This window comes from Bombina bombina, chromosome 3, assembly GCF_027579735.1.
Source record: "Bombina bombina isolate aBomBom1 chromosome 3, aBomBom1.pri, whole genome shotgun sequence".
NCBI lineage: Eukaryota > Metazoa > Chordata > Amphibia > Anura > Bombinatoridae > Bombina > Bombina bombina.
In genome coordinates, this window is record NC_069501.1 from 791,325,992 (window position 1) to 791,339,395 (window position 13,404).

The following is a 13,404-nucleotide window of genomic DNA, read 5'->3' on the forward strand; positions in this document are numbered from 1 at the left end:
TTTCCTACCTTAATTCCGATTGGCTGATAGAATCCTTTCAGCCAATCGGAATTCAAGGGACGCCATCTTGGATGACGTCACTTAAAGGTACAGTCACCTAGTCGTCGGATCAAGAAAGAGGAGGATGCTCTGCGGGGGATGTCTTCAGGGTGCTGCCGCTCCGCTCCGGATGGATGAACAGAGAAGATGCCGCCTGGATCAAGACTTCTGATTGATGGAAGACCTCTTCTTGCCCCGCTTGGATGAAGACTTCTGCCGGTCTGGATGTCCTCTTCTGCCCGATTGGATGAAGACTTCGGCCCGCTGGGTGAAGACACGGTAGAGAGATCTTCAGGGGGGTAGTGTTAGGTTTATTTAAGGGGGGTTTGGGTTAGAGGAGGGGTATGTGGGTGGTGGGTTGTAATGTGGGGGGGGGTATTGTGTTTTTTTTTACAGGCAAAAGAGCTGTTTTCTTTGGGGCATGCCCCGCAAAAGGCCCTGTTCAGGGCTGGTAAGGTAATAGAGCTGATTACTTTTGTAATTTAGTATAGGGTAGGGCATTTTTTTATTTTGGGGGGCTTTGTTATTTTATTAGGGGGCTTAGATTAGGTGTAATTAGTTTAAAATTCTTGTAATTTTTTTTATTTTTTGTAATTTAGTGTTTGTTTTTTTTTGTACTTTAGTTTAGTTTATTTCATTGTATTTAATTGTAGGTACTTGTAGTTAATTTATTTAATGATAGTGTAGTGTTAGGTTTAATAGTAACTTAGGTTAGGATTTATTTTACAGGTAATTTTGTAATTATTTTAACTAGGTAGCTATTAATTAGTCAATAACTATGTAATAGCTATTGTACCTAGTTAAAATAAATACAAAGTTGCCTGTAAAATAAATATAAATGCTAAAATAGCTACAATGTAACTATTAGTTATATTGTAGCTATATTAGGGTTTATTTTACAGGTAAGTATTTAGTTTTATATAGGATTAATTTATTTAGTTAATTTAATGACAGTGTAGTGTTAGGTGTAATTGTAACTTAGGTTAGGGTTTATTTTACAGGTAAATTTGTATTTATTTTAGCTAGGTAGTTATTAACTATTTAATAGCTATTGTACCTAGTTAAAATAAATACAAAGTTGCCTGTAAAATAAATATAAATCCTAAAATAGCTACAATGTAACTATTAGTTATATTGTAGCTATATTAATAGCTAGTAGGGGGCTTAGATTAGGTGTAATTAGTTTAAAATTATTGTAATATTTTATTATTTTTGCTAATTTAGTGTTTGTTTGTTTTTTTGTACTTTTCTGATGGATGGAAGACCTCTTCTTGCCCCGCTTGGATGAAGACTTCTGCCGGTCTGGATGTCCTCTTCTGCCCCATCGGATGAAGACTTCGGCCCAGCTGGGTGAACACGACTCAAGGTAGGGAGATCTTCAGGGGGGTAGTGTTAGGTTTATTTAAGGGGGGTTTGGGTTAGAGTAGGGGTATGTGGGTGGTGGGTTGTAATGTGGGGGGGGGGATTGTGGTTTTTTTTTACAGGCAAAAGAGCTGTTTTCTTTGGGGCATGCCCCGCAAAGGGCTCTGTTCAGGGCTGGTAAGGTAATAGAGCTGTTAACTTTTGTAATTTAGTATAGGTTAGGGCATTTTTTTTATTTTGGGGGGCTTTGTTATTTTATTAGGGGGCTTAGATTAGGTGTAATTAGTTTGAAATTCTTGTAATATTTTTTTTATTTTTTGTAATTTAGTGGGCGGGGGTTTGTACTTTAGTTTAGTTTTTTTAATTGTATTTAATTGTAGGTACTTGTAGTTCATTTATTTAATGATAGTGTAGTGTTAGGTTTAATTGTAACTTAGGTTAGGATTTATTTTACAGGTAATTTTGTAATTATTTTAACTAGGTAGCTATTAAATAGTCAGTATCTATTTAATAGCTATTGAACCTAGTTAAAATGAATACAAAGTTGCCTGTACAATAAATATAAATGCTAAAATAGCTACAATGTAACTATTAGTTATATTGCAGCTATATTAGGGTTTATTTTACAGGTAAGTCTTTAGTTTTATATAGGATTCATTTATTTAGTTAATTTAATGATAGTGTAGTGTTAGGTGTAATTGTAACTTAGGTTATGATTTATTTTACAGGTAAATTTGTATTTATTTTAGCTAGGTAGTTATTAAATAGTTATTAACTATTTAATAACTATTGTACCTAGTTAAAATAAATACAAAGTTGCCTGTAAAATACATATAAATCCTAAAATAGCTACAATGTAACTATTAGTTATATTGAAGCTATATTAATAGCTAGTAGGGGGCTTAGATTAGGTGTAATTAGTTTAAAATTATTGTAATATTTTATTATTTTTGGTAATTTAGTGTTTGTTTGTATTTTGGTACTTGTATGATGGATGGAAGACCTCTTCTTGCCCCGCTTGGATGAAGACTTCTGCCGGTCTGGATGTCCTCTTCTGCCCCATCGGATGAAGACTTCGGCCCGGCTGGGTGAACACGACTCAAGGTAGGGAGATCTTCAGGGGGGTAGTGTTAGGTTTATTTAAGGGGGGTTTGGGTTAGAGTAGGGGTATGTGGGTGGTGGGTTGTAATGTGGGGGGGGGATTGTGTTTTTTTTTTACAGGCAAAAGAGCTGTTTTCTTTGGGGCATGCCCCGCAAAGGGCCCTGTTCAGGGCCGGTAAGGTAATAGAGCTGTTAACTTTTGTAATTTAGTATAGGGTAGGGCATTTTTTTTTATTTTGGGGGGCTTTGTTATTTTATTAGGGGGCTTAGATTAGGTGTAATTAGTTTAAAATTCTTGTAATATTTTTTTATTTTTTGTAATTTAGTGTTTTTTTTTTTTTGTAATTTAGTGGGGGGGTTTTGTACTTTAGTTTATTTAATTGTAGATAATTGTAGGTACTTGTAGTTAATTTATTTAATGACAGTGTAGTGTTAGGTTTAATTGTAACTTAGGTTAGGATTTATTTTACAGGTAATTTTGTAATTATTTTAACTAGGTAGCTATTAATTAGTCAATAATAATAATAATAAATGTACCTAGTTAAAATAAATACAAAGTTGCCTGTAAAATAAATATAAATGCTAAAATAGCTACAATGTAACTATTAGTTATATTGCAGCTATCTTAGGGTTTATTTTACAGGTAAGTATTTAGTTTTAAATAGGAATCATTTATTTAGTTAATTTAATGATAGTGTAGTGTTAGGTGTTAGTGTAACTTAGGTTAGGATTTATTTTACAGGTAAATTTGTATTTATTTTAGCTAGGTAGTTATTAAATAGTTATTAACTATTTAATAACTATTGTACCTAGTTAAAATAAATACAAAGTTGCCTGTAAAATACATATAAATCCTAAAATAGCTACAATGTAACCATTAGTTTTATTGCAGCTATCTTAGGGTTTATTTTACAGGTAAGTCTTTAGTTTTAAATAGGATTCATTTATTTAACTATAGTAAACTTATTTCGTTTTATTTAAATTATATTTAAGTTAGGGGGTGTTAGTGTTAGGGTTAGATTTAGGTTTAGGGGTTAATAACCTTATTATAGTAGCGGCGACGATGGGGGCGGGAGATTAGGGGTTAATAATTGTAGGTAGGTGGCGGCGATGTTAGGGAGGGCAGATTAGGGGTTAATAAAATGTATTATAGTGTTTGCGAGGCGGGAGTGCGGCGGTTTAGGGGTTAATACATTTATTATAGTGGCGGCGATTTGCGGTCGGCAGATTAGGGGTTAATACTTGTAGTTATATTGTGGCGACGTTGGGGGGAGGCAGATTAGGGGTTAATAACTATAATGTAGGGGTCGGCGGTGTTAGGGACAGCAGATTAGGGGTTAATAGTTATAATGTAGGCGGCGGCGATATCGGGTCGGCAGATTAGGGGTTAATACTTGTAGTTAGATTGCGGCGACGTTGGGGGGGGGCAGATTAGGGGTTAATAACTATAATGTAGGGGTCGGCGGTGTTAGGGACAGCAGATTAGGGGTTAATAGTTATAATGTAGGTGGCGGCGATATTCGGTCGGCAGATTAGGGGTTAATAAAATAATGCAGGTGTCAGCGATAGCGGAGGCAGCAGATTAGGGGTTAATAAGTGTTAGATTAGGGGTGTTTAGAGACTCGGGGTACATGTTAGGGTGTTAGGTGCAGACTTAGTGTTTCCCCATAGGAAACAATGGGGCTGCGGTGTTAGTTTTTTTTCAGCCGAAACTCCCATTGTTTCCTATGGGGAAATGCCGAATCTTAACGAGCTAATTCGGATTTATTCGGAGATACGGCAGCTATTTCGGATTCATTCGGTAGATTCGGAAGTATTTTAATTCGGAAATCCGAATCGATCCGAATCTCCGAATTTACCGAATTTACCGAATTTCCGAATTAATCCGAAACGAACCGCACATGTCTAGTAAACTTCTTTAAAGTGAATAGGGAAATAAGATGAGGACAGACATACTGATTTGCTGCTTATAAGTCCTTTACAATGGGATGTGGCTATTGAGGAATTTTTGAGGTAAATTATCTTTCTTTCTGACATAGAGATGTTAAGGTGATATTTTCTAGTCAGCTTTTTACAACTATGCTGCATCAATTTCAAGTGTTTCAACATTTGGGTATCATGGCCCTTTAATTCTAACACACTCCCACTTATTTGACTTATTTTATTGCAAAACTCCCACTGTTAACACCCCTCCAAAGCAATCATTACCCCCACACACCACACACTGGTTAACCTCCCTAAGACCTTAGAGAGATTTTAAAATAAAAATGTTTTCAGTATAAAAAACTTACTTAAGCTCCTTTTTCTTAATACCTAAAATTAATTGTAAACTGTATTTATATTCTCCTCTGTTTATATAATTTGTACACAATCCTGATTGGTTAGTCCTTTTAAGCAATCAAAATTGAGAATGAACAGTCAAAGTTGGGCCTGCCCACTCTTTTTATTAACAAGTCTGGAGAGTTTATCTGTAAAATTGTTAAACTTTATATTGATACTAAAAGGAAGTGTATGATTGCGCACCCCTATAGACAGATTATTCACTGAGTGATAACAATAGACTTGTTGCCTGACTGGTACATACCTGCACAAGCATAAAACATGACAGAAGCATGCATTTAAAAAAAAAAAGAAAAAACTAACACCTAGATTACAAGTTTTGCGTTCGTGTTTTAACGCTAAACGCTGATTTGAACAGCCAATAGAATTTCAGAAGCTCTCATCCTATTGGCTGTTTTGAACATCCAATAGGATTTCAGTAGCTCTCATCCTATTGGCTGATTTGAATTTCCAAAATGAAATCAGCCAATAGGAATGCAAGGGACGCCATCTTGAATCGCGTACCTTGCATTGAAGATTCAGTGTATGGCGGGGACCTTATGAAGAGGATGCTCCCCACCGGATGTCTTCAGGATGGACCCGCTCTGCGCCACCAGGATAAAGATAGAAGATGCCGCCTGGATGAAGATAGAAGAGGCCGCCTGGATGAAGACTTCTCGCCACCTGGATGAGGACTTCGCCGCCTGGATGAAGATAGAAGAAGCCGTCTGGATGAAGATAGAAGAGGCCGCCTGGATGAAGACTTCTTGCCGCCTGGATGAGGACTTCGCCGCCTGGATGAAGATCATGCAAGCAGGACTCAAAAACTATAAGTGGATCTTCGGGGGTTAGTGAGTTTTTTTGGGTAGGTTTTTTTTAGTTTAGGGTTTGGGCTATTGTAAAAGAGCTAAATGCCCTTTTCAGGGCAAAGCAAAAGAGCTAAATGCTTTTAAGGGTAATGCCCATACAAATGCCCTTTTCAGGGCAATGGTTAGCTTAGGTTTTTTTAGATTGTGGGTTTGGGGGAGTGGGGAATTGAAATGTTAGTGGGTGTTTGTATTTTTTTTTTCAGGTAAAAGAGTAGGGTAATGCCCTATGAAAGGCTCTTTTAAGGGCTATTGGTAGTTTATTCTAGATTAGGTTTTTTCTTTTGGGGTGTATTTTTTTTAAAATGGGTATTAGAATAGGAATAATGTTTATTATTTTTGATATTTTGTTTGTTATTTTGTGGGGGGGGTTTCATTTTGGGGTGGGTTTTTATTTTTAGATTAGGGCTTGGGGATTTCATAAAAGAGGTGAATGCCCTTTTAAGGGAAATGTCCATACAAATGCCCTTTTCAGGGCAATGGGTAGATTAGGTTTTACTTTATTTTTATTTTGTGGGTTTGGGGGGTAGGGTTTTGTATACTGTTAGGGGTGTTTTTTGTTTTTTTAGCAAAAAGAGCTGTTAACTTTAGGGCAATGCCCTACAAAAGGCCCTTTTAAGGGCCCTTGGTAGTTTATTCTAAATTAGGCTTATTTATTTTGGGGTGTTTTTTTTTTTTAAAGGGTATTAGATTAGGAATCTTTTTTATTATTTTGGATCATTTCTTTTGTTATTTTTTGTAATGGTAGGTTTTTTATTTTTAGTAATTTTAGTGTTTTGTTTTTTTTGTAATGGTAGGTTTTTATTTTTGTAATGTTAGGTTTTAGTGTAAGGCAGGTTAGGTTTTATTTCACAGGTAAATTTTTATTTATTTTAACTAGGTAGTTAGTAAATAGTTAATAGCTATTTACTAACTAGTCTACCTAGTTAAATTAAAAACAAACTTACCTGTGAAATAAAAATAAAACCTAAGCTAGCTACAATATAACTATTAGTTACAGTATATTGTAGCTAGTTTAGGTTTTATTTCACAGGTAAGTATTTAGTTTTAAATAGGTATTATTTAGTTAATAATTGTAAGTTTAATTTAGGTCTATATTAATTATGTTAAAGTTAGGGGGTGTTAGGGTTAGGTTTAGCGTTACGTTAGGGTTAGGGTTAGGTTTAGGGGTTAATATATAGTTTAAGGTTGTTGCGATGTGGGGGGCTGGCGGGTTTAGGGGTTAATAGGTTTATTTAGTGGCAGTGATGTGGGAGGCCAGAGGTTAAGGGGTTAATAACTTTATTTAGTGGTGGCAATGTCGGGGATCGGCGGAATAGGGGTTAATAGATTAATTATAGCAAGGGCAATGTTGGGGTGCAGGGGAATAGGGGTTAATAACTTTAGTATAGTGGTGGCGATGTTGGGGCTGCAGGTTAGGGGTTAATAGCTTTATTTAGGTGGCGGCGACATCGGGAGAGGCAGATTAGGGGTTAGTAACGTTATGTAGGTGGTGGCGATGTTGGGGGCAGCAGGTTAGGGGTGTTTAGACTCAGGGTTTATACTGCCTTCAAATACAGATATGACTTTTCTTTCCATTTAAAAGTATGTATTTAATATACAATCATGTGAAGTAAGGAAGTAATGTTATGTGACCCTTCATTTCAGTTCTTTAGCTAAATTAATTAGAGATTGAAAAAGTTGCACAACCTAGTAAAGGGTTCTCTAGAACAGGAGCATAAAAATATAGACCCATCTTATCACCCAGCAAATAGTTAGCAGGGAAGGTCACTGTCAGTTCATCCGCCTGGGTGTCAATGATCGTTTCTAGGAAACAAATTACATCACAAGCTGTTACGTAGTGTTTCAACCTTCATCTCTCCTCATGTGTGAGATAAAACTGTTATCTTTGTTTCATTCCTATTCAGCTTAAACATTTACATGCAACACCCTTTTCTGTAAATGTACATTAGTTCATTTTTAAAAATATACTTAAACATTCTGACAAACACCCCTCATGTCGGTATATGCATTCGCATATTTTCTAAATAAGAGTCACTTTAGATGCATAAATAATTATTGTGACTTATCTGCTTATCTGTGTCAGCATGCTCATATCTTTATGACAGTTGATCAAACAGAACTGCGCACATTCAAATGCTTATACATAGGGCAGAATAATTAACCAGAAGTGTCGTTCAAATTAAAAATGGTTTCTAGCAGAGCTCAATATATCTTTGTTTGTTTTGTTATGCTTTTAACCCTTTAAGGACACAGCTTTCAGTTTGCTCAATTGTTTTATGACGGAAACATTCCGTCATATGTCCTTAAGAGGTTAAAGGGACATTGTACACTAGATTTTTCTTTGCATGAATGTTCTGTAGTAGATGATCCATTTATATAGCCCATCTGGGTGTGTTTTTGTAACAATGTATAGTTTTGCTTATTTTTAAATAACATTGTGATGATTTTCAGACCCCTAACTAAGCCCTTCAGTATCAGATATATACACGTGTTCACAGACTCATGCTGGGTCCTTTTTATCTTATCTGTCTTTCATATGAATGGAGGGGGGAGTGTCTGCTATTCTTGTTTTCCCAGCCCCTTTCACTGGGTGTCCCACCCAAACTTCATCAACAGTGCTTAACTAGGAGTTTTTAAGTACGTTTTTTAAAAGGTTTTATACTGGATGTTTATATCAGTATCTGTGCATACAGTATTCTTCTTAAACATAGTGTCCATTACATGCAGTTATATGAAAATTGGTGTATACTATCCCTTTAACAGTTATAAAAATAGGCAAATAAATGTACTGTTACCTGATACTTTCACCCTTTTTAGTGCTCTTTTTTTGTGTACTGATGAAAATGTACATTACATTTAAAGGGATATGAAACAGTCTGCTTTATTGTTGTAATAAATAAAGCACTAAGCAGTAGCTTATACTTAAAGGGATACTAAACCAATGATTTAACAATTCAGATAGAGTATGCAATTTTAAGAAACTTTCTAATTTACTCCTATTATCAAGTTTTCTTCATTCTCTTGCTATCTTTATTTAAAAATCAGGAATGTAAAGTTTAGGAGCCGGCCCAGAGTGCTGAACCAAAAATCAATGACCTTTAAGACAGACATTGCACCTTTAATGCAAATGGCAGTAAACGCTTATTCTTAGGATTTAAAAGGCTCTATGCTTCTCACCTTTTGCATTTAGCAGCCAAAGAAATATAGTACAAACAATTTAGTAAACACATAAATTAAATTAACAAGGTGAAAAAGAAGCTGAGACTATGGGCTGCATTTAAGAAAGTTGGGATAGACAAGGTTTGCTTCCGCGGACCTGTCTACCCGGCATTGAGGACAGCAAGCAGCAATAAGCTGCCCACATTTAACATTGTACAATCTTCCAGCTTTCGTATAGTTTAGGAAGCAGTGATCTGATGACCGCTGCTTCTTAAAGGGACAGTATTACACAATTTTCATATAACTGCATGTAATAGACACTACGTTTAAGAAGAATATGCACAGATACTGATCAAAAAATCCAGTATAAAAACTTTTAAAAACGTACTTAGAAGCTCCCAGTTTAGCACTGTTGATGAGGTTAGACTGGGACACCCAGTGAAAGGGGCTGGGGAAACAAAAAGAGCAGACTCCCCCCCCCCCCCCACTTCCCTGCATATGAAAAGACAGATAACAAACAGGAGCCAGCAGAAGTCTGTAAACAAGCATATGCATCTGAAAATTTGGGGCTTGGTTAGGAGTCTGAAAATCAGCATGTTATTAAAAAATAATCAAAACTATACATTGTTACAAAAATACTCCCAGATAGGCTATATAAATGGATCATCTACAAAACATGTATGCAAAGAAAAATCTAGTGTCCTTTTAACTATTGTGTGCAGGCTTGCTCATGTAATCGCATATTCTCATGTGCACTAACTCGACATAAAAATATGAATATTTCACATTCCAATGTTCTTCACATACAGGAATATGTTCTAATTTATTCATAAATAAATATTTCTATATATCTGATGAAATTTTGGTACAATATATAAGAATAAAAAATGAAATATACGGCCGCTCCATATAAAAACGTAGGCGGGGAGCTGTGGACTCTCCCCTTCAAAAGAAAAGAAAATTATCAGGTAAGCATAATTTAAGTTTTTCTTCTTAAACGGGGAGAGTCCACAGCTGCATTCATTACTTTTGGGAAAACAATACCCAAGCTAAAGAGGAGACAGAATGCAAAAAAGGGCGGGTAGACGAGGCAGCCTATTCGAAGGGCACCACAGCCTAAAAATACCCAAACACCTGACAAAAACAACTGCTTCACCAGAAACAGAAGGATAAAACCTTAAAGGACCAAGTAACTGCCCATTAGTTAAAACCAGCAAGGCCCTAGTTAGAGACTGCTCATAATCACTAGATTACACCAGCACAAATCCTCAGAGGAGAACATTTCCACAGGCTCTAATCCCACACGTGAACTTACCCCCGACCCGAGGGAAGGGGACTTCCACATACCCCCTGAAGGGAAGAGGAAGAAGAAGAACTCAACAAGAGATCTAAAGACCAACAAACTAGGGTAAAAGGAACCATGGCCGAACTCCAAGCGCAAACCAAGGTTGTAACAAGACAAAAACGCATAGAGAATGAACTCCACTGACCAGAGTGAAGGGAGGAAAAGCCCCTGCCCCTATATCAATGGAATTCCAAGGGACCATGTAACGTCCCAACCCTGGAGACCCAGAGAGACAAGGTAGACCCCATCCCTCACACAGCGTGAAACCCGCACTTATGAAGAGCGACCGAGGGATAACAACCACCCCCCGGGAACCGCCTAAAAATTAGCACCATAAAATCTTATTGTGCTCCAGATGAAGCCACAGGTAACAGAAGTCTAGCAGATACCAGCGGCTAACTCTAGCCAACCAGCTAGGAACTGCACCAGGACTCCCAGAGGAAAAAGTCTGAATAAGTGCAGAAACCCACTCCCTCTCAGGAAAAACAAGGAAGTAAGAGCATCCAAAACCCACAGAGAAAGCCCCCGGCTGAGGAAGGAAACCACGCAAAACCTCCAACTTAAGGATGGATCACAAGATCTAAGTAAGATATGAAGTCAAGTCTCAACCAAGCAGACAGACCTCTGACCCCCTCTCTGAGGCAACAGACTCAGCACCAAAGTGACTGGAAATGTCCAAAAGCGGGGAAAAAAAACAATTCCCTGGACCACCCAGATCCTCAGTAAGGAAAAAAGGAGGGGAACTAAATTGAATGGTAGCAATGGGTAGAGCAAACTCCACCATTTGCTAACAAGACTGGCATGCTTAACCAACTAAGCTATAACAGAACAGGACGAGCTCACGTTCCAGGACCCAGACACAGTTCCTTACCCTAACAGAAGGGACATTCCCAGGCAAGAGAGACTACACTGAAACAACAGTGACGGCACAATACCAGAATCCAACGCTTTGTGACATCCTGCACGCAAGGCAGGGGAGGGGAACTCCACTGAATAGAGGGAGACCTCCTGGGCACAAAGTGGATACTGTGGTATGCCTCAATCTCCTTAAGTCAATACCGATTGTAGAGGAACCATCCGGCTGCAACAGCCGGCCCAGTAGAAAAACAAACAGCCATACACTGTTATGTTAAAAGCATAGGGACGCTTTCTTTATTCACTCTCTTTCCAACAATATATATATAAATTGTGGGAATCCTATATTTCTATTAACCTGCTAATTGTTTTAGTATCAAGTTGTTCCCTATACCTCTTGGATTCTAATCTCGCAGCCACAGTTACACAATTTGTGCAGGCTTTAGACAGGTATACCAATACCTTACACCTAGCTCCGAGGTCTGTGACGAAAGGCAAAGAATGACTGTGGGATGAGGGAAGTGGGGGAGGTGTTTAAGCATTTGGCTGGGGTGTCTTTGCCTCCTCCTGGTGGCCAGGTTCTGAATTCGCAAAATTATTGAATGCAGCTGTGGACTTTTAACGCAATCATCAATCAATGACCTTTAAGACACATTTAATGAGAATGGCAGTAAACGCTTACTCTTAGGATTTAGAAGGCTCTATGCTTCTCACCTTTTGCATTTAGCAGCCAAAGGAATATAGTACAAACAATTTAGTAAACAGATAAATTAAATTAACAAGGTGAAAAAGAAGCTGAGACTATGGGCCGCATTTAAGAAGTTGGGATAGACAAGGTTTGCTTCCCCGAACCTGTCTGCCCGGCATTGAGGACAGCAAGCAGCAATACGCTGCCCACATTTAACATTGTACAATCTGCCAGCTTTATATATATATATATATATATATATATATATATATATCAGTACAGATATATATATTTTACCAAAAAAATCATCAGACATATATAGAAATATTTAGCCAACAATAATAGAACATACGTCTAGCAAGTAGGGGCACTAAATAATGCTTTACTAGTAATTTAGCCCATAGTGCGGAAAGTGATCAAATATGATTGGTTGATGCAGTTTGTCTCCTTAGCTTGGAAGATCTGCTAGATACCATTTTTCATATAGCTTCAGAAAAATACTTGGCCATATAATGTCATGGGTTTCATGTGTTGCATATGACAACATTGTGCAAGCATGAAACAGAATTTTGGACATCACTAAGTATAATTTTTGCATATGTTCAAGGCAAAGAAGAGAGAAAAATGTATAAATAAATAGATTCCGAAGTAACATATTCTCCATAGAAGACTTTAAAAGATTAGTTAACTTTAATTAGTAAAGTTATTAAAACACTAATTTTAACGGTTAAAATGTTATCAAAAAGCAATTTTATAACAAATATGATACAGACATTATATTTTGCATGAAATACACTATATTTCATATAAAACAAAGGTGAATTTACCAAACAATGAAATATGATCACAGAACACATGTATAAGCAAATGCATGGAAAAAAAATATTTTTAAAAATGAGAAATAAATTAACTTGCCTTAATGTAATTATTTATTCGCTCTACTGAGGTAAATTTAGCTTCTGTCTCTGTTGCCAATCGAACAGTAAACTGGAAAAGTCCAGTAAGCTAAAAAAAAAAAAAAAAAAACAGTTACAGATCAATGAGTACTTCTGTTTCTTATAAAAAATGTTTACTAATACCCATATATTTAGTTGCACATCAATATACAATATACCCAAACAGTGTTAATTATTGGCTAGGAGGCCATTCAATTTTGCACTTAAAAATGTGTTCAAATGTAGTTGTATGTATAAAACATATTCTGTGTCATTCAAAACTATGTGACCCTCTGAGGTGCTTACTGCCTAGCATACTACTTTTGGCCTTGATTCCATGACTTCAAAAATGTAATCTTCACCCTTCAGCCTCTTTTTCTAAATTCATAATATGTTATAGTTTTATTTTTGTTTGTTTTTTATATAAAAATAAATACATTTTGCTTTAGAATTGTTTGGGTAGTCTCATAAAAATATTAAAATATAAGAGTAAGGCATGTCTCATTTGACTGTGAGCCTCCCTTACTCTATCCCGCTTAGGTAACATGATAAACCAATCAGTCTTGGTCATTTTAATATATATAGGTGGAAATTCTTAGAACTGAAATGTAGCAAGGATTTTAAAAAAGTGACACTTTTGTTAACTAGAAAAGCCTGAATATTCTTGACTTGATTTTGTGTAGGAGTAAGTTTAAAAAACATAAAACACATAGGGCTATGTTACGAGTGGAG

At 36.5% G+C, this 13,404-nt stretch overlaps 1 protein-coding gene across 1 annotated transcript in view; it reads right to left on the reverse strand.

The window, feature by feature from the left end:
- Positions 1-13,404, reverse strand: part of LOC128654044 (ATP-binding cassette sub-family C member 5) — a 432,957-nt gene that overhangs the window by 116,511 nt on the left and 303,042 nt on the right. Inside the window, exon 23 of the mRNA XM_053707695.1 lies at positions 12,653-12,742. Coding sequence (XP_053563670.1) covers positions 12,653-12,742 — 90 coding nt within the window. The remainder of the gene's footprint in view (positions 1-12,652; positions 12,743-13,404) is intronic.